We start from the raw sequence: 19183 nt of genomic DNA on the forward strand, positions 1-19183 counted from the left end.
TAGACTCTAGCCAAATGGAGAAGATAGTAAAGATATGCGGTGGAATCCCAAAACTTTTGACAGTGGTTGCAAGCTTTATAATCTCCGAAGGGGACAAACAGAAAGCCTTTCGGATAGTGATGGAAGACAAAGAACATTTGAAGGGTCAAGCACTGGGGGACATAGAGCGCTATGTCTTCGCCTATGATCATCTTCCTGAAAGGTGCAAAGGTCCATTTCTTGACATCTGCGTATTTTTCAAGGGAATGAATTGGGACTCTGTGGCAGATGTTCTGGGAGAGTCTGAATTGGATATGCTAGAAAAGAGAGCACTGGTTTTTAAAGACAGATTCATGTGCTTAAATGTGCACGATGTGATTTTGAAGATTGGTACCATAACGGCAGAGGAGACTAGATTTAATTTCACTAATGCAAATAGGAGTCAATTTCAAGAGTTTTTAGAAAAGGTATTAGAAATTGGAAAATAAATGCAGTGAATTATTTCATACAATCCCTTTCTCGATTATTATGACTAAATTATAATTGCAGGACATCTCAGGAATCGATGGCCTCTGGTTTGATGATTATGGAGATCCATTGGAAATGCCAGCAACAAAATTAGATTCAATGTCTAATTCGTTGAGAATTCTTCGGTTTGGAGTTTTAAATGTGAAGGGTAAATGTGAGAAGAGATTTGAGAAGCTGATGTTTTTCCAAGGAAAAGTTGCCGGTCTCTCATTTAGTATATCTCAGGTAAAAGAATTGAGATATTTGAATGACAAATCTTTGATAAAGCAACTCTGCTCCATATATTTATATACGCGTGCTCATTTGCTCCAATGATTTGATAATGGTGTATAAGTTGCATTCATTTAATTATGTGCAGATGACTTCCAACCTGAAACACATGGAATTAAATGGAGCGGGATCTTCCCATGATTTTGAAATCTCTCCGAGTGATCTTCAGCGGCTCCGGAATTTACGGATATGTTTTCCCATTGTTATGTTGTTATAAAAATACCTTTTTCATAATCTGTTCATGGACATAATCTGTTCTCTTAAAGTTCATGAAACTTTGTGTTTTGACATGGAATGTTGGGTTGTTTCAGAAGGCTCTAGGTACATTGAGAACATGGGTGCCTGCAAAATTTGAGGAAAGTTTGAGCCTTCATCAGTGCAATATTAAAAATATGGGTGCCTGATGAGCACCGAGGAATGTTTGAGCCCTCATCAATGCAAAAATAAAAGTTCAATTATATGCCACTACTCTCTTGAAGTTTCATGAAATTTTGAACTTTGACATGGAATGTCAAGTTAATTCACATGACTCTGTAATTGTTCGACAAATTGAATTGTTGGTTCTTTTTATTGCAATGTTTCTGTATTTTCTCACGTAATTGGTCTAATACTGCAGACTAAGCTGTAACAATGTTGTATACACACCACAATTTGTGAATGAATTAGTGTTTTGGACATCAATCTAAATTGTTCTTCAAATATATTCTCAAATGTTAGATCTGTTATATGATCAAAACAAATCTAATTTTATTTACGGTGTTCATATTTAAGAAAGAAGCTCTTGGGTTCATAGCATCTTGATGTGCAGTTTTCTGAACCTGTTGCTTTTGAACCAAGTCAACCTGAAACGTGCATTCTTATTTATTCTAATGCTTCAATTATGAACTCTGTTACCAACTGCACAACCAACTTTTCCATGAGTTCTAAAAACATGAAGCAAACAAGACACAAATCAAACCCCTTATTTGGAATTTTGAAGCCTGATTTGGTACTTTTGAAGAAGATTACAAACTTGCCCATGCCCAGGTCTGATACCACTTGAAAGCTTGGTATTGCATATTCAAGTGTCAATGTTTGATAATTGGGTGCTTGTGTGAATTTATTATCTTAACATCATGGATCTGCATATCATATCTTTGTTTAGATGGACATAATGAATCACTTCTAGAGGCTACAGTTTCTTTTTTCTCCTTGTAAACAAATAAACCCTTACATCCATACCAACCAATACATTATGCATCCTGTCCTTACTCTATAACCTTCAATGCTTACATAAATACAAGTTTGTAGTTTTATAAAGTACACTTTTAAAAAATATGTCCATACCAACCAACACATTTGTCTCCTTTACATAAGAAATCATGGTGCTGTCCATGCTTTTGATGCATTCCTCCTGTCATTTGTGCTGTAGATGATCCATCCTCTTGTCAATTAATGACTTGAACCACTAACTTGACACTGCTTCATTGTGCACTATGACATTTTTATCTAACTTCTTCGGAAAATGAGGAACTGATGTATACAAGCACTATATATGCAAGCACTCTGCACTGTATATGCAGAGTATACTCTGCACTGTATATGCAGAGTATACAAGCACTGTATATGTCTCATATTTTATGGAGAAGAATCAGCAACTGTGGAGTATATATCAGATTTCAAGGCATTGGGTCAGCAATCAACTGTGGATCTAATTCAGATTTGAAGCATTCCATTTCATCATTTCCAGATTTCCTGTAACATGCCAGAGATTGTTTTATTTTTAGTTTATTGTTAGGATTTCATTCCTTAAAGCTAGTAGCTTTATTTCTCTGTAAAGTTGATCATTTTCAATGTAATAGGGGTTGGCTTTCGGGCCAAAGGGAGTAGTCTACCAAAAATCAAAGAAAAGGGTGTTGATTGCTTTGCTAAACAAAATCTAACCCATGTAGCATGCTTACAATAAATCCTCACTTAATGCTCCCTGGCCAATTTGATGCTCTGCAAGGTGATAATATTCTTTCTTATGATTTTGGAAGCTTGCGACTTGAATCATTTTCTTAAAATGTTTGTAATAACCTTGTGGGAGACATTGAGGAGGGTTATAGGCCTCCAGCCTCAAATTTCTTGGCATAGTAACATACTACAATGTTGACATCATCATAGTTTTATATCATCTCATGACACAAATGATTGGGAAATATAGAAAATATATTTTGTTAAATATTGATTGAATCTCATATCAAGGTTATAGTGTCTAAGTCACCTTTATGAAATTGTTGAAGTGATTTGCCTCTCCATCAACAAACTCTGGTTGATCAAAGACATGTTCACATATTTTAGATACCTAAATGTGAGAACTAGATTGAGATTAAATGAAGATGTTCAATTCTGTGTACAGTTTCACCCATTGCTTATATACTTGTTTTAGTCCCTTTTAGCATTCAGTGAGTGAATTAGTGATCTAAGGTACCTTTTCTTTTCTTTTCTACTTTGCCTTATGGACCAGCATTGATCTCTTTTATATTTGCCTATGAATGGCTTGACATTGGTAATTCAACTATATGAATGAGTTATAACTCATATTTAGCATGGCTCTTATTGATTTTGTCTGTATATCATTTAGTTGTGGCACGGTAATAGAATACGGTTATTTGCTTTTCTAAAGCATTAAACAAAGAGAGTGATTTGGTCACAAAATGAGAAATTTTGAATAATAATTCTAACGGTGCATCCATTTTCTATGGCTTCATTTCAAGCTTAAAAAGTGTATGTTGTAAATTTGTAACTTCCTTTTGTATCTATACACTACATCTCTGGAAGGGCAGGAATGGAAGTGAACAGATTCTTGAAATCTGCAAATGAATCTTCAGAGGAACAAATAGTGTTGTAGTGGGTAATAGACTGTCAAAGGATTTGATAAAGTCTGCGGATGAACCAACGGTGTTTTGGAATGTATTAAGTGAAAAGCAAAGCTATGTGAGCCAGAGGGGAGCCGTTGAAAGCTAGACACACAAACCAGTGGCACCTCTATGTATTTTGAATCTGCTCCTTTGGGCACTCATTTTGTAGTTCATGTTTCAAAACCACCTGATGCTTTAAACAAGCAAAATGCTCGAGATTTAATTTGAGTTACTCTTCCTCAAGGGAGAATACTCCTCCTGGTAAAAGAAAAAGGTGTTGTGTGACAACAGATAGGTGGAAAATTTGCGTTGTTTAAAGGATATCTGACAGATTTTCAGGGAACAGCTTCATTTCTCAGATTTTATGGAGAAGAATCAGCAACTGTGGAGTATATATCAGATTTCAAGGCATTGGGTCAGCAATCAGCTGTGGATCTAATTCAGATTTGAAGCATTCCATTTCATCATTTCCAGATTTCCTGTAACATGCCAGAGATTGTTTTATTTTAGTTTATTGTTAGGATTTCATTCCTTAAAGCTAGCAGCTTTATTTCTCTGTAAAGTTGATCATTTTCAATGTAATAGGGGTTGGCTTTCGGGCCAAAGGGAGTAGTCTACCAAAAATCAAAGAAAAGGGTGTTGATTGCTTTGCTAAACAAAATCTAACCCATGTAGCATGCTTACAATAAATCCTCACTTAATTATAGTACACATTTTCAGGTTAAGTTTGTGTTATGTACTATCGATAATTGTCATATTTGTGCCTCTGGAAACATATTAATCTCGTTAACTGAGTTTCTTTGAATAAACAACTGTTAGTTTATTTTATCAGTTTACATGGAATGTTAAATTAAAAAAAGCCATAGTAGCTTTAAACAGGTGCATTTTTCATTATTCATATACATTCTTGGAAAACACCACTTTGAAATCAATCTTTGTTTGTGTTAGATATGGATAATGACCTAGATGAAGCAATTCCCTTAATGACCTAGATGAAGCATATCTATGCCCTCTTAATTCTGACGTCATGGAATCTAGCTATATCTGAGCTCAGATAAATTTATTAGTCGTACAAGAAGACTTCATTAATAAATCTAGGGACTTCAAGTTCTGATGTGTAGTGATTTCACATCTGCTTAATAGGGAACTATTTCAACAGCTCTTTGAAGTTTACAGAGATTTGGTGTCTTTATCAATCAATAATACTTGATAGCCCAATTGGGTTTGATACATGTATGCTTTATGATTATTATTGCCAGGTCTGAAGGCTTAAGTTATGAAATCATTCATTTTAACTGTCATCCGAGTTGGAATCTAAACATGAGTGGAGAGGTTCACTGCCCGACTCAGATTTTGTGGCAATTCCTGTTACTTTATGCTCATCCTTCAATAGTACCTATTCTGCAGATGAGCTACTTTCACACATATATTATAGCTGTTATCAATCAAATTGTGCACCCTGTTTAAGTTAGCTTCTCCTAACACATCCATTAACATAGAATTTGATATATCAAGACCAATCAAGGCCATGACCTTATCATTCATCTTGCCCCAGTCCTCCTACTTCACGATGTCAGACTTTGTGTCCTTCATACTGATTTCTACTCTCTTTCAATAAGCAAATATTCCATCTTCAACCTCCATAAATGGAAGTTGTGGCCATAGAATTTATCGATCTCTAAATGTCTAGATGTCATTTCTCCTACCACATATATCTTATTAGCCTCTCACTGAAGCTAGCTACCTCAAAATAATCACTACTACAACAACACAACATTGTCCAACTTGAGCTTCTTTACCTAGAAAATGAGATTTCTCTAGCTTTCTGATCAAGACCTCAAAACAAGGCCTCAAGAACACAAAATTTTGCAAACCAAGCTTCTTCAACTTGGCAACAAAGATGTCCCCCTTTGAAACCAACAACCACTTGATGCTAAATTGTTTTACCTGGAGAGCAACCTATAGCAATTAGAGAAGAATCTACAGCAGAAAAATTGTGAAGATAAATAGGAAATTCAAAATATTTAAAACTATAACAAAGAAGTACATAAAGCAACAAGGATTGTTTTTTTAATATAGAGGGAACAGATGATTGTTCACCTTTTTTTCTATAAGGAATGTACAAACATTGAAACAATGTCGCCCCTAAAATCAGAAATACAATTGGGAAACAACTTTGTTTCTGAAGCACAAGAATGCAAGCCAGAGATTTCTTTATGCATTTCATATACAATGGAAACTGCTAGTTACACAGATAATGTAACTCGGCATATCTTCACACTTGAAAGAAACTCAACACACACTGTTATTTTTTTGTGACTTGTAAATATAATTTAAACATCAGAGAAGAAATTCTCCTCTAAATTTACACTCTGTTGTATCAGATAATCAAGCCATTTGCTGAGATGAAAAACTGGGTCAACTGAAGAAAAATCACTACATTTTGTTGCATCAAATACTCTTTGAAGATTAGTAAAACTGCACACAGTTTGTCTACACTCAGCAATCATAGACTTCAGATCTGTTAGCCTTTTTTTTCTGATATATCAAAAGGAAAACTCCAAGCTCTGTATCTCTGGAACTCCAGCTCTTAGTCTGTTTGAAGAGGAAGTAACTCATCATTGGCCAGTCCAATAAACAAGAAGACATGGATCATGCACCAACGGACCAAAATAAATATGTTTTTTCAACAACAGTTACTCCATGACTTGTTTTGATTACACACACCTTTCAAGCTGTTGCTGCTAACAGTGAAAGTGGTGATGTTCTATCCGGTGTGAAAACTAGCCTACCATCTGAGCTTCTGTTAGGATGTGAGATAGCAATAGATGAACCATGCTTGTATGAAGAAAATGAAACAATGAATTCATCAAGATTTTCAGTTCTTGTAGGTGTGTCTGCCGAAGGAGGTTCAGAAGGTGGCACAGGATGTGCTTTATCGCCTGCAAGCATTTGCACTACTTCTCTCATACTAGGTCGAGCTTCGGGATGAGGATGGGAACAGAGCAAACCCAGTTCAAGAACGAGCCCAACTTCTTCAACACGGTACTCATTAAGAAGTCTAGGATCAACTGCTTCCAAAAGCTTTCCCTTGGAATGCAACTCTCGAACCCAGTCTACTCGAAGTTTTGATGTTGATTCCGGTAGTTCTTCTATATGCTTGCATTCTGAGAGATTGAGTTTCTGTAAACAACTCAATGATCCAGTATCCTCAGGCAACCCCGTCAATCCATAACATTGCTCCATATTCAATACTCTTAAATATTGAAGCTTTGATATGGATCTTGGTATTTCCTTTATAGATGTGCACCCGGAAAGAGTTAATTCTCGTAACTCATGTATTATCTCTCCCAACTCTGCAGGAAATTTTCTCCATGCTTCAAAGTTGATTAATCGCACTACCCGTAAATTCCGGAGCCGCTGAAGATCACTCGGAGAGATTTCAAAATCATGGGAAGATCCCGCTCCATTTAATTCCATGTGTTTCAGGTTGGAAGTCATCTGCACATAATTAAATGAATGCAACTTATACACCATTATCAAATCATTGGAGCAAATGAGCACGCGTATATAAATATATGGAGCAGAGTTGCTTTATCAAAGATTTGTCATTCAAATATCTCAATTCTTTTACCTGAGATATACTAAATGGGAGACCGGCAACTTTTCCTTGGAAAAACATCAGCTTCTCAAATCTCTTCTCACATTTACCCTTCACATTTAAAACTCCAAACCGAAGAATTCTCAACGAATTAGACATTGAATCTAATTTTGTTGCTGGCATTTCCAATGGATCTCCATAATCATCAAACCAGAGGCCATCGATTCCTGAGATGTCCTGCAATTATAATTAAGTTAGTCATAATAATCGAGAAAGGGATTGTATGAAATAATTCACTGCATTTATTTTCCAATTTCTAATACCTTTTCTAAAAACTCTTGAAATTGACTCCTATTTGCATTGGTGAAATTAAATCTAGTCTCCTCTGCCCTTATGGTACCAATCTTCAAAATCACATCGTGCACATTTAAGCACATGAATCTGTCTTTAGAAACCAGTGCTCTCTTTTCTAGCATATCCAATTCAGACTCTCCCAGAACATCTGCCACAGAGTCCCAATTCATTCCCTTGAAAAATACGCAGATGTCAAGAAATGGACCTTTGCACCTTTCAGGAAGATGATCATAGGCGAAGACATAGCGCTCTATGTCCCCCAGTGCTTGACCCTTCAAATGTTCTTTGTCTTCCATCACTATCCGAAAGGCTTTCTGTTTTTCCCCTTCGGAGATTATAAAGCTTGCAACCACTGTCAAAAGTTTTGGGATTCCACCGCATATCTTTACTATCTTCTCCATTTGGCTAGAGTCTATTTGTGCCTCCTTCATTTCCCTCTCTAAAAGACTCCTCGCTTCAGATGTGGGAAGGCCATTCATAGGATACTGTTTGGTTTCCATTTTGCACCCTGTACACACAGTACGCACACCCATTTCCCGCGCAGTGATGAGCACCCTCACTTTTTTGGCCAAATGCATGTCCCTAGGCAAAAGCTGCTGCAGCTTATCACCGTCCAAAACATTGTCTACGTAGAGAAAGGCTACTTCTTTCTGTAACACGCTCCCAATTTGATGCTGTCCACTTTCAAACGTTCTAACATCTAGCTTTGCCGCCTTTTCTTCAGCTATGCCCACCATCAAATCTCTTAATATACATTTTTGAAACTCTACAATATTTGGAGTTGATGTTATATCATCAAACAATCTGACCATCGAATATTTACAGCCTACAATATCAAGTCTAGCAAACACAGCATCCGCCAGAGTAGACTTTCCCACTCCACCTAAACCATACACAATAACTGCAACTGCATTTTTCTCACTTTCCCATTCCAGAAAATTAACAACTTTTTTTATGGGTTCTTCAATTCCCACTGTTTAACCATATAAAAACATATCAAAAACTATCCTAAAACCTTAAAAATAATATTCATATTTGTACAAAACCAATCAACACTCACAATGTCTCATAATTTACCTGCATATGTAGGATATTCTCGCTCCAGTGTTGTCGGTGGACGCACCGACCTACAATCAATGGCATCGTAAAGACAGATATCGAATCGGGTCTTCATATGCTTGTACAATTTTTCTAACTCTGCTTGAAATTCAACCAGCTCTTTCTTGTCGACGGGCGCTGAGAAAAACCTGTGAGTAAAGTTCCTCAAACAAATTTAGATTTAGTCTTACCGGATTATTTGATAAGAGGGATGTAAGCAAAACATAAAAATGGGCATGAGAGCGTTCAGTACTCGCCTGGAAAATTTTGACGAATTAATTTGAACGCAGCACATGATAGAAGCTTTGACTATCATCTCCAGTGCTTCTTGAATTAAATCTTCCATTCCTTCCTTCAGTCGAGGCCGTTCTTTAAGCTGCTTCACATATTGGCATTCACATATTGGCAACAGGGTTATGATTATAAATACCAGCGTGCGGGTGACAATTCGAATTGGAACCGGATCGGAGTAGTCTGTCAGGCACCATTCCCTGCGATCCGAATCCGATTTTTTGTCAAGCCGTTGCAAGAATGTCAGGATTGCCAGGGGAGGGTGGCGGAGGGCGGAGACATTCCCGGTGGGGGAGCCGGACGATTTTCCGATCGGTGCTGGAAAACGGGCCATTCTACCGCCTAGGTAGACTACTCCATTTAAAATTCTCAATCTTTAAATTTTTTAATTATACATTTACTAAAATATTATATAAAAATAATAAAATTCTATTATATTAAAATATTAAAAAAACTTAATAATTTGAAATTCCCAATCTCTAAAATTTTTAATTATACACCTACTAAAATATTATATAAAAATAATAAAATTCTATTATATTAAAATATTAAAAAAACTTAATAATTTAAAATTCTTAATCATATTCGAAGTGCTTATCATTTTTCTATTTTCTTTTACTTTATATTCTATACATTTATAAATAACATCTCTAACTTACATAAATCAATATACTTCTAAGCATTTACAACCCTCATCTACATACAAATAACCCTTAACCAACTAAATAATAATATTGCTATAAAGTAACCCTTCATTGCTTGCTTGTCATTTATACCTATTTTTCTAAATAAAGATAAACAAATTAGAGAGTGGGTATGCAAAATACTAAGGAAACTTTTAACTTTTATTTTATATGCAATTTCTCACAAGTGGGAGTCATATTTGTTGATAGTCATTGAGAGTTGAATATTCTATATAAATTCAAGTATTTTCAAATTTAAATTTATAAAAATATTGATGACAATAAATTTAATTAAATTTTCATTTTTATATAATTGAAATCCGTTTTTATATAAATATGTAGAGAAACAAATTCATAAAATATTATATATAAATTATTATTTATTCATAAAATATTTAATAAAAATAGATTATATAATAAAATGATTATATTTAATTTCTCAATATATTTTTCATTTTGTAAGTTTAATCTAATTAATTTTTAAAACTAAATTAATCATTCATATATATATATATATATATATATATGGGGTTAAAAATTGTGTTTATGTTGCATCTAGGGTTTCTTTTGTTGTCATGCTATTTTAGTCTAGTGAAGTTGTGAGTTGTGTTTGTAAATTATTAATTTCTTCATCCCAATTTCATGAATGGATCTTTGAGCAATTTTGTCAACATCAAACTCCCATATATTATTGTGTGTTTACTTATGCCTTTCATTTCTCTAGGCTTGCAATTCATATTTGTTGAGTTTTTTTTGTTGGTGTGTTGTTAAACAATCTCAATGGTTGGGCCTTCCACATCAAATGTGGAAGCCCTTGGTTCAACAAGTGAGAAGAAATGCAAAATTGTCAAAAGGGTGAGTTTCAACTCCACTCTAGATATGGAACACTCTATGGAAAAATCGAACATCAAAAATTCGATGGAGAGAGGATTAATTAATGATTTCACTAGCCTTTGGTCTAGCCCCAATATTGTTCAAGAATGGACCCCTAAGAATTGCATCAATCAAAACTTTATTTCTATTATTACTGCAAAAAAACATTTTTATATATTTTTTATCTATAAAATGCAGTGGATATTCCATTGGATAGTTCGTCTCAACATATTTGATAAAATATATTAAAATTCGAAAATCTATACTATGAGGGTTTATTTTTCTTAGATTTCTAAATTTATTAATTTAATAAATCTAGAACAACGAAAAATATGGAAAATAGAGGACAATGAAAAGTAAACATCAACAAACCACAATGAACATAAGATATGCTTTGGGAAATCCTTTTAGGAGAAAAATTAGTTGGAAGGTGAGGTTGCTTTGCTCTCTCTTCCTCTAAGTGGAAGTCGTGCAAATACAAAGTAGTGAGACCTATGGCCCGTGGGTTGCTACAAAACAAAACCCTATGTTATGCTCTCTCTCTTTATCCACTCTTAGCAACTCTTTTCAACTATGGAACATAATGCACTTGAATAGAATGGAACCATGTTTCCTCCTAGTGGCATGGTTATAACATAGCTTGGTAGCCAACTAGTGGTTAAGTTTGACTCCTTTGAACTCTTAAGTAAAGTTACAATATCAACCCTTCTAGAGTCCTCTTCATCATGTTCACGTGTCTAGTGCCTTTTCTATGAATAATAGGGCCTGGTGTGGCATCCTCTCGAATTATGGTGGTTCATCACGATAGGTGAACTTTGGGAGGCATAACTCTTGCATGAAAACTCTAATTAACGACTTTTGTAGATAGTTGGAAAGTCCTATGTTGTATGATAACACTAGTGGATGGAGTGCTTAAGGGGAAAAGTTTTACTCCCCAAAAAACATCATTAAAGGCCTCACACTGGCCCTAGAAGGTTCAAGGCCCCAATTCTCCAAATTGGGCCTTACCGCTAAAATTGCTCATGTAAGTTGATTTCTCTAATTTTCCACTCTATAAGCATTGAGATGGATAAAAACCAATGTAACGATCCAATCCATGTCGATTTTTATTTGAAAATATAGAATAAAGGGACTTGATCTTTAGAACTCGTTCCTATTCTATGGGTTGCAGGGGAATAGGGGAATGTATTTATTTCATTAGACTTTGGACTTTAACCCAGATATAGAAATCACGTTTGCTCCTATTTGGATCAAACTCCCACACCTTCATATTATCTTTGGGACCTTGATTCCTTCAAATTATTGGAGAAAAGTTGGGGTGTTACATAATTTACATTGAACCTAAAGGAATTTTTTACATGTGCTAGAATTTGTGTGGAAATGGACTTTCAACCAAGAGTGTCTGAGGCAATTTAACTGAATTTGGAGGACCAGAGTTATCTACAGGCCCTAATTATGAGCAAGTCATTTTTAAATGTAACATGAGTGTGGACATTTTATAAAATGTTACTTAAAATCCCAAGAAATTCAACCATCTTCGAAGTAGAGTTCAAAGAAAATTTCAACCTCTCAAAATAATATTGAGCAAGGTGCACTCAAACAAGTAAGAAGAAAGCATAAGTGACAATAGCCTTGGTGGGACTCAACTTGATAACCAATCTCATCTACACTTATCCAATCCCTCCAATAACATATTTGGAGCTCTGACGATGAAGAAGAGGTTGAGAAAGATCATTCAAAGAATAACTTAGAGCCTAGCTCAGGGTGTCTTTCAAAGGAACAAAAGATTTTAAAAAATGCAGCTTCTAATGATACCGATATTGAGCAATGTGCACCTTCTTAGGTGAAGGGATCTATTCCATAAATAGAGAGTATGGCTCCACTTCTGAAGGATAATATAGTTACCAACTTAATGAGAATTTTCATCTCAAAATGAGAACACTAAGTCAACAAATCTAGATTAAAAAATCAAAATTGACTCTAAAATTGGCACTTGAAATTTATTTACTATTTGTTTTTTATAAATTTACTTAAAAAATAAGTTAATAAAAAAGAAAAAAAATGATCTGATATTTCCTGATTCATCACAATATATTTTCTGGTTGACATTTCGAGCTAGCAACTGTGGCTCATCATCAAGACATAGATAAGAAATATGATCTAGTTTAGAAAGATAAATAGGAGAGAGATGCAAGGTCAAAGAGTGGAAAATAGACGTTAGGTTAGATAAAAGTTAGAGATAAATTTAATTCATTAATAAAATTGTAAGAACATGATTCCAACGATCATATTTATTAAAATATATAAAAAAAATTAACGTGTGTGTGTATATATATATATATATATGGATTATATCAACAAATTGTAATCAAAAGTATATATATATATAAAATAAAAATGTGTAAAAATACATTAGTAATAATATCGTTAATATAAGGAGATCGAGAAACAAAAGAGATTCAAATGGCCAAAAGTATATAATAATCAATAGAAGGATATATATATATATATATATATATATATATATATATATATATATATATATATATATATATATATATATAATCAATTCTTACATTATAAAAGAAAGAAATAAAGGTATTAAGTTCAGAAGGAAATTAGTAACACTACGGAATTATTATTACAATAATGAGGGTTACAAAAATAATAGGGTATATATATATATATATATATATATCCAAGGAAAAAGGCGCAATTTTCATTAATATGTTAAGAAAATTACATGTTGTATAATGTTGCATGTATGAGATGCATTCACTGAAGAGAAGTGCAGAAGAGTTAGGGAAAAATTGTATACAAATTTACATCATAGTAGTCCAGGTAGTTATATCTGCCATAATAAACAAAAATACTGAGACACTATCCCAATAGTAATAACATAAACTGTAGCAAAAAACATAGAACCAAAAAACCGAAAAAAAGGAATGATCTGTGAGATCACTCCAAGAGATGCCCGTTCATCTCAATGAACGACCAGTGGAAAAAATGGTAGAAAACACCCTCCTTGTATTCCTGAATTTTCCATTGTCCCATGTTCAGCTGCACGGTCGCTTTGGAAAGACGATCAATGATCTCATTCCTTTCCCTGTACATATGTGAGCATACAATAAAATCAAATTGTGATTTTAATGTAAAGATATCATCCAACATGTCTCTGAGTGTGTGCAAGTGACAGTGATATACATCATCTATCCAATTTATAACAAGCTGTGAATCCCCGTATATCTGAATCTTTTGGCAATTTAGTTCTCTCGCAAATAGGAGAAGGTGTTTGAGACTGTTTAGTTCTGCATAATTATTGGTGCCCCTGCCCAGGTCGACTTGGATTTTGTAGGACACAAGATTGTTGATGTGTAATATAGCCCCTCCCCACAGCCCTCGGGTTGGGCCGAGCCATCAAAATATCCAATATATATATATATATATATATATATTTGAAATCTAAGAAAATATTTGACCAAGCTAAAAAGAAGGGGGTTAGAAGAAAAATAAAGTAAGAAGAATGAGGGAGAAGATTTTAATGATCAACATAAATATGTTAGAAATTAAATAACAAAGCAATGGAACACATAAAATGTTGCAGAAACACCAACACTAAAAAAATCATAAAACAAGAGAGACACATATATATGTGGTTCACCCAATTTGGGCTACATCCCCAGAGAAACAACCAATCATTCCTTTTTATATTATCTAGCAAACTGAAGGGATACAACCTATAGAAAATTCCTTGTAACTTCCTCTTATCTCTCACACAGTTTCCTATGTTTTTCTGTCACGGAATAATACACAATCGCAATACAATACCATCATATAAATTAAGGGTTGTCTTCTAAGGAAAAAACCCTAAATTAACATAACTTCTACTGTTAAATCTTCCGCCTGATAAACAACCAAGATTGACTACGAAATTACAATATTTACAAGGCAAATTTTCTCTAATTTTTTCTTCAAGGGCGCTACCCTTGAACCCCTACCAAGCCCCCCTTGGTGACACTAGTGGGGGGGGGGGGTGGGAGGGTAGGCCCCCCGCACCCCCCGTAAGGGATTGACATCCAAATGCAGCTGAAACAATACCTCTGAATCAAGAAAATAATCAGGCTCCACACCCAACAAAAGAGAGAATGAAGGGGAAGATAAAAAATAAGAAGACAAAATTTCAAATGAGACAAGAAAATGAAAGTAGAAGGGAAAAGGGAAAGGATTTGCTTCAGCATGAAGCAAAAACGGGAACTCTGGCCAAAAAACCCTGAAAAAACATTTAAAACAGTGCTAAAAACGAAAAATGTGTATACTAGAATGATGGTTTTCTTTTTAGGGTCAATTTTGAACATGTTTTAAAATTGGCAGTGAAAACGAATTTTTTGTGCAAAACTTGTGCAAAAAACACCCTGAAAATGAAAAGTGTTGATACTGGAACGATTTTTTTTTTAGGGTCAATTTTCAACATTTTTAAAAAATTCCAGTAAAACCGAATTTTTATGTGCAAAAAAACAACTATTTTTGAGGAAAAAAACACACTAATGTTTTTGGTAGAATAACATTTTTCTTTCCTAAGTACAATTTCAACATGTTTTAGTAATGACGATAAAGATAAAATAATGGGATCTGAAACACATTAAAATTCTATTAGTTTTCATCGATGTTGTTAAACATATAATAACATCACACTAAAGATCGCTAAAATTCTATTTGTTTTCAACCATAACATTAAAAAATGTCAAACACACACATGGCAGCAACAGAATATTAAAGATAAGCAGGAGAGTACATCTATTATTTGACAATGATATACATTTATAGTACATTCGTGTGACCGTTGGGTTCCACATCCCAAGGTCTCTTGGACTTCCTTAGTCTATTCGGCTTCCACACCAACCCTTAGAGGATTAGGTGTCCAACATTCCCCCCCTTAATCCGAAGGGTTATGTATGAGTCCAAAAAGAGAGCTGTAATACAAAATGTGCAAAAATGCATGGCAACACTAGGTTGAATGTGCTCTCTGAAATGTTGGTATAAGGGGCGGTGGTTTAAGGATGACCACCAACACTGGAACGCTTGGTGCAGTTCCCAGAACTCTTCCAATTCTGGCATGAAGCTGAGGTCTTCTGCTAGAGGAACTGCTCCTAATGTTTTGAAGAGGGAAACCTTCAACCATGAAAGGGAGGTCTCAACCTGTGATGGTTTAAGGATGACCAATAACTCTGGAATGCTTAATGCAATTCCTGGAACTCTTCCAAAACTAGAAATAAGCTGAAGTCTTCTGCTAGAGGAAGTGTCCCCAATTCTTTGAAGAGGTATCACCGACTGAAGGCATTCTCAAGGGGCATATTTGTCTCTAGCTACAACTTTGAAGCTGGTATGATGGGTTGTGGATTAGGCTCGCTTGATGTGACTTTGAAGCTTGTAGATGACCATCATTTCCCCCCTGTCAGATACAAGCTGAGATGATGGAGAAAACTCAATTGCAAGACTGTTCAATACTCTAGAACAAGTTCTGACATATGACTGGAATGTCTTCTTGGCTGTTGATGCCCATTGCCAAGAAGCGATCCATCCAGGATGAATCTTTGTTCTTGCAGGAGGTTTGTTTCTGAAGCATTTGTTTGAAGAATGACTGGTTTTATGACAGTTCTCACATGGATGAAGATCAAAACAATGATCTTTCATATGGCCAACTCGGTCACAGTGTTGGCATTTCACAATCTGTTGCTGTGGAAGAGGGGCAAAATCTGGAACAGCTGGAGGTGAACTGTCATGAAGGAATCCAACACTTTGAAACTGAATGGGCTTTGAGTAGTTTGGAATGTGAAAGGACACGTCCTTGCCATATCCAAGACCAGTTCTGTGCTTGTTGTGGACAAGCTCTTCCCAAGGTCTGATGATGGGCTTGGGAAGTGCAGGCTAAATTTCTGCTTTTGCATGCAAATCTGTTGTTGCATTAGGCACTGAATCTGAATTTGCAACATTATTGACTCGCTGTTTATGGGAGTCTGTTTCATTGTTCTGAATAGAAACAGGTTCAAAATGACGACTCCATTGTTGTAATTTTGCTTGCTGTAGCTGAGATTCAAGCTGCAAAAATTCAATCTTGTCTTGTGCATTTTGCAAACAAGTTCTAATGTCAACAAGAGAAACTTTGTTGATTCTTACTTTATCATGATTAGAGGAATGTATCAGAGTTTTTAAGAACCCTAATATTTCAGTAATTCGAGCCATATTCTCCATTGTCAAAATTACACCTTTTTAAAAAAACTGATCACAACTATGACCCAATGAGTAAAAGTAACACCCACTCACAGTACAAAGACACAACAAAATCCTCTGTAAATTTGCACCAAATAGCCAATGTGCAACCAATAAACAAGAATGAATTTCCTCCACAAAAGACTACTTTGATGATGTTCAAAACGATTTTGTTTCAATTCTATCTGCCTTGGTGTCATCTTATCCCTCAGTATCTCATCTCCAATCATGTGAAATGAAAAATCATAAGAATAAGCGAGGGCACGCCTTGATCCAAGTAGCCTAATAGGATCAATTACTGAACAACCCAGATCAAATGCTCTATCACTCTGTGTTGATATTTTTCTCAATATGCCAAAACAAAGCAACTCTTAATGACCTCCAATGTCTAAACTACTTCAAATCTTCAGAAACCCCACAAACTAAACTGTAATGCACAAACCTCAATCAAGGTCCACCTGCATTTATTGGCATTAAGCAACCAATGACCTAAAATCACATACGATTGAATTGGGTGCGGGCCTGAAGCACTAAACAACAATCCCAAAAGCTTCAAATTACTAAAAAACTGAATATTATGACTGAAAGTACAGGAATGTCAAACACATTTTTTTTTTACTATATGTCTTAATGCTTCTTGGTGTGGCGCCCCAAAGAGTTCTTTGCTTCTGTCCAGCCAAGTTATTCCAACCACACCAATTTTCCAATTGTGGAAGAATTCTATGATACCAATAGCCCAAACCATCTTTTAGAGATACGGATAGCCCAAGAGTGCCTGTCGAATGAAGTTACAAATGCCTTGAAGTTTGAAATCCAACAAGAGAGCTCAGTCCTACACTAGCAACAACTTCTATGGAAGAAACTGATGATGTCTGGCCATACTCAAAATCAAACAAATTTTGGCAAGCAATCATTCTCAATTGAACATTAGTTGCAATGTGGAATAGTTATTTCTATGTGAAATTACAACAATTTGCTTTGATTCTCATTGTTGATGCACACATCTTTCTCGATCAAAGCCAAACTCATGACGACTTAGAGCAAAGAACCGATTGGACTGTGAAGAAATAATTGTTGTTGTAGATGGACTTTCAGACAAGACAATATCATACCCATCTGCGAATGAATCCATTCCTTCTGCCATCAGTTGCCAGAATAAACCACCTCCTCCTGTTCTTCCATTGCATGCAGTAGCATAAATGTTTTCATAGACCTTTGAGAAAAACCTGTTCCTTTGAGCTGTGCTATATCCTGGGTCTTTGTATGATTTTCCAAATTCAGCAAATAATACTGGTTTCTTCAGTGTCAAACACTACTCTGGTTACTTCAAATGAGGATTATCCTTATCATCAATGGACATCTATGGGCTTGGTAGACAATCTATCTCCCACCAATGATTTGCCAGTTGCCACCAAGAGGCGTTTTGGAAGTCGCCAAGATAAGATCTGACATATTAACAGAGAACAGTCTTCAACCACTACACAACAAAAAGAGTATGTTGATTTTGAAGAGAAGTTGAAACACACGATTTATCTTGCCAGCCTTTCACCATTGGTCACAATACCAATCCTAAAGACAACACTTGGATTATCTGGATCCAAAGAACGCTTGTTGTGAGTGCCTTCGTGGAAATGCAAAATGAGCGTCAGGCTCAGGAAACAGTGAGAGAGATCAATTACAACACATTCATGATTGTAGGTATGCCGAGACCAGTTAGGGCCACAACAGCAGTAGCTGAGATGTTTCCTGACCATCCAACACCCCCTAGGAGAAGAATACAGTGCTACTGGATAGAATCTAATGATCCAGATTGGAGAGTTGCTTTGAAGTTGAGAATTTCTCTGTGTAGAAGATTTCCTAAACTCAAATCATTCAACATTCATCACAGAAAAACAACACATACCACAAATCACTCTTCAAGGCAGAATCCAAAATATAAATGGTCGTGGCAGCAATTATGATGAGAAAACAAGGTATGACAACAATTTCAATGGGTGGAGGGCAGAACTGATACGCAGGTAAAGGCGACAGTAACGCTTTTGAGATTCGAGGTCCGTACCAGCAAAACATTAAGTGTCAGCATTCTGACAAGGTAGCAGTCGAGCAGAGAAAACCGTCATGGGAATAATGCTTGGCTGAGAGAGGTTTCAGTCTGCAAAAGATGCACAATAGAGGGACAAATCTGATAGGAGTTACAGTACAAAAAATTAATTTGAGACATGCGCACCTGGGTATGAGGGAAATATGTCAGTTTTTCTATATCAGGAAAATGGGCAAAGCTGCAAAACAAGCATGCATAGAAGGGCCACAAAAACAAGTGGCTCACAGTTGAGCAGGGCAGGAGATCGCGCGCTCTG

The 19183-nt window shown here is 35.5% G+C and overlaps 2 protein-coding genes across 2 annotated transcripts; one reads left to right on the forward strand and one right to left on the reverse strand.

Moving 5' to 3' along the window:
- Positions 1-14: 14 nt before the first annotated feature.
- LOC149251871 (uncharacterized) lies at positions 15-3086 on the forward strand. Its single transcript, XM_089459605.1, has 3 exons — positions 15-446; positions 529-732; positions 866-3086. Exons 1-3 carry the CDS (start codon positions 15-17, stop codon positions 992-994), a joined length of 765 nt encoding a protein of 254 aa, XP_089315731.1. The 3' UTR covers positions 995-3086.
- Positions 3087-5719: 2633 nt separating this feature from the next.
- On the reverse strand, positions 5720-9096 carry LOC149251872 (TMV resistance protein N-like). The gene is made up of 4 exons (XM_089456588.1): positions 8692-9096; positions 7584-8587; positions 7294-7497; positions 5720-7160 (listed from the first exon to the last, which is right to left on the reverse strand). The coding sequence occupies exons 1-4, from the start codon at positions 8786-8788 to the stop codon at positions 6390-6392; spliced, it is 2076 nt and encodes a 691-aa protein (XP_089312714.1). The 5' UTR covers positions 8789-9096; the 3' UTR covers positions 5720-6389.
- Between the last annotated feature and the right edge of the window lie 10087 nt (positions 9097-19183).

Source organism: Pinus tabuliformis, chromosome 7 (assembly GCF_031772625.1).
Source record: "Pinus tabuliformis cultivar Carrire ecotype Pingquan chromosome 7, CPIR1, whole genome shotgun sequence".
Lineage (NCBI taxonomy): Eukaryota > Viridiplantae > Streptophyta > Pinopsida > Pinales > Pinaceae > Pinus > Pinus tabuliformis.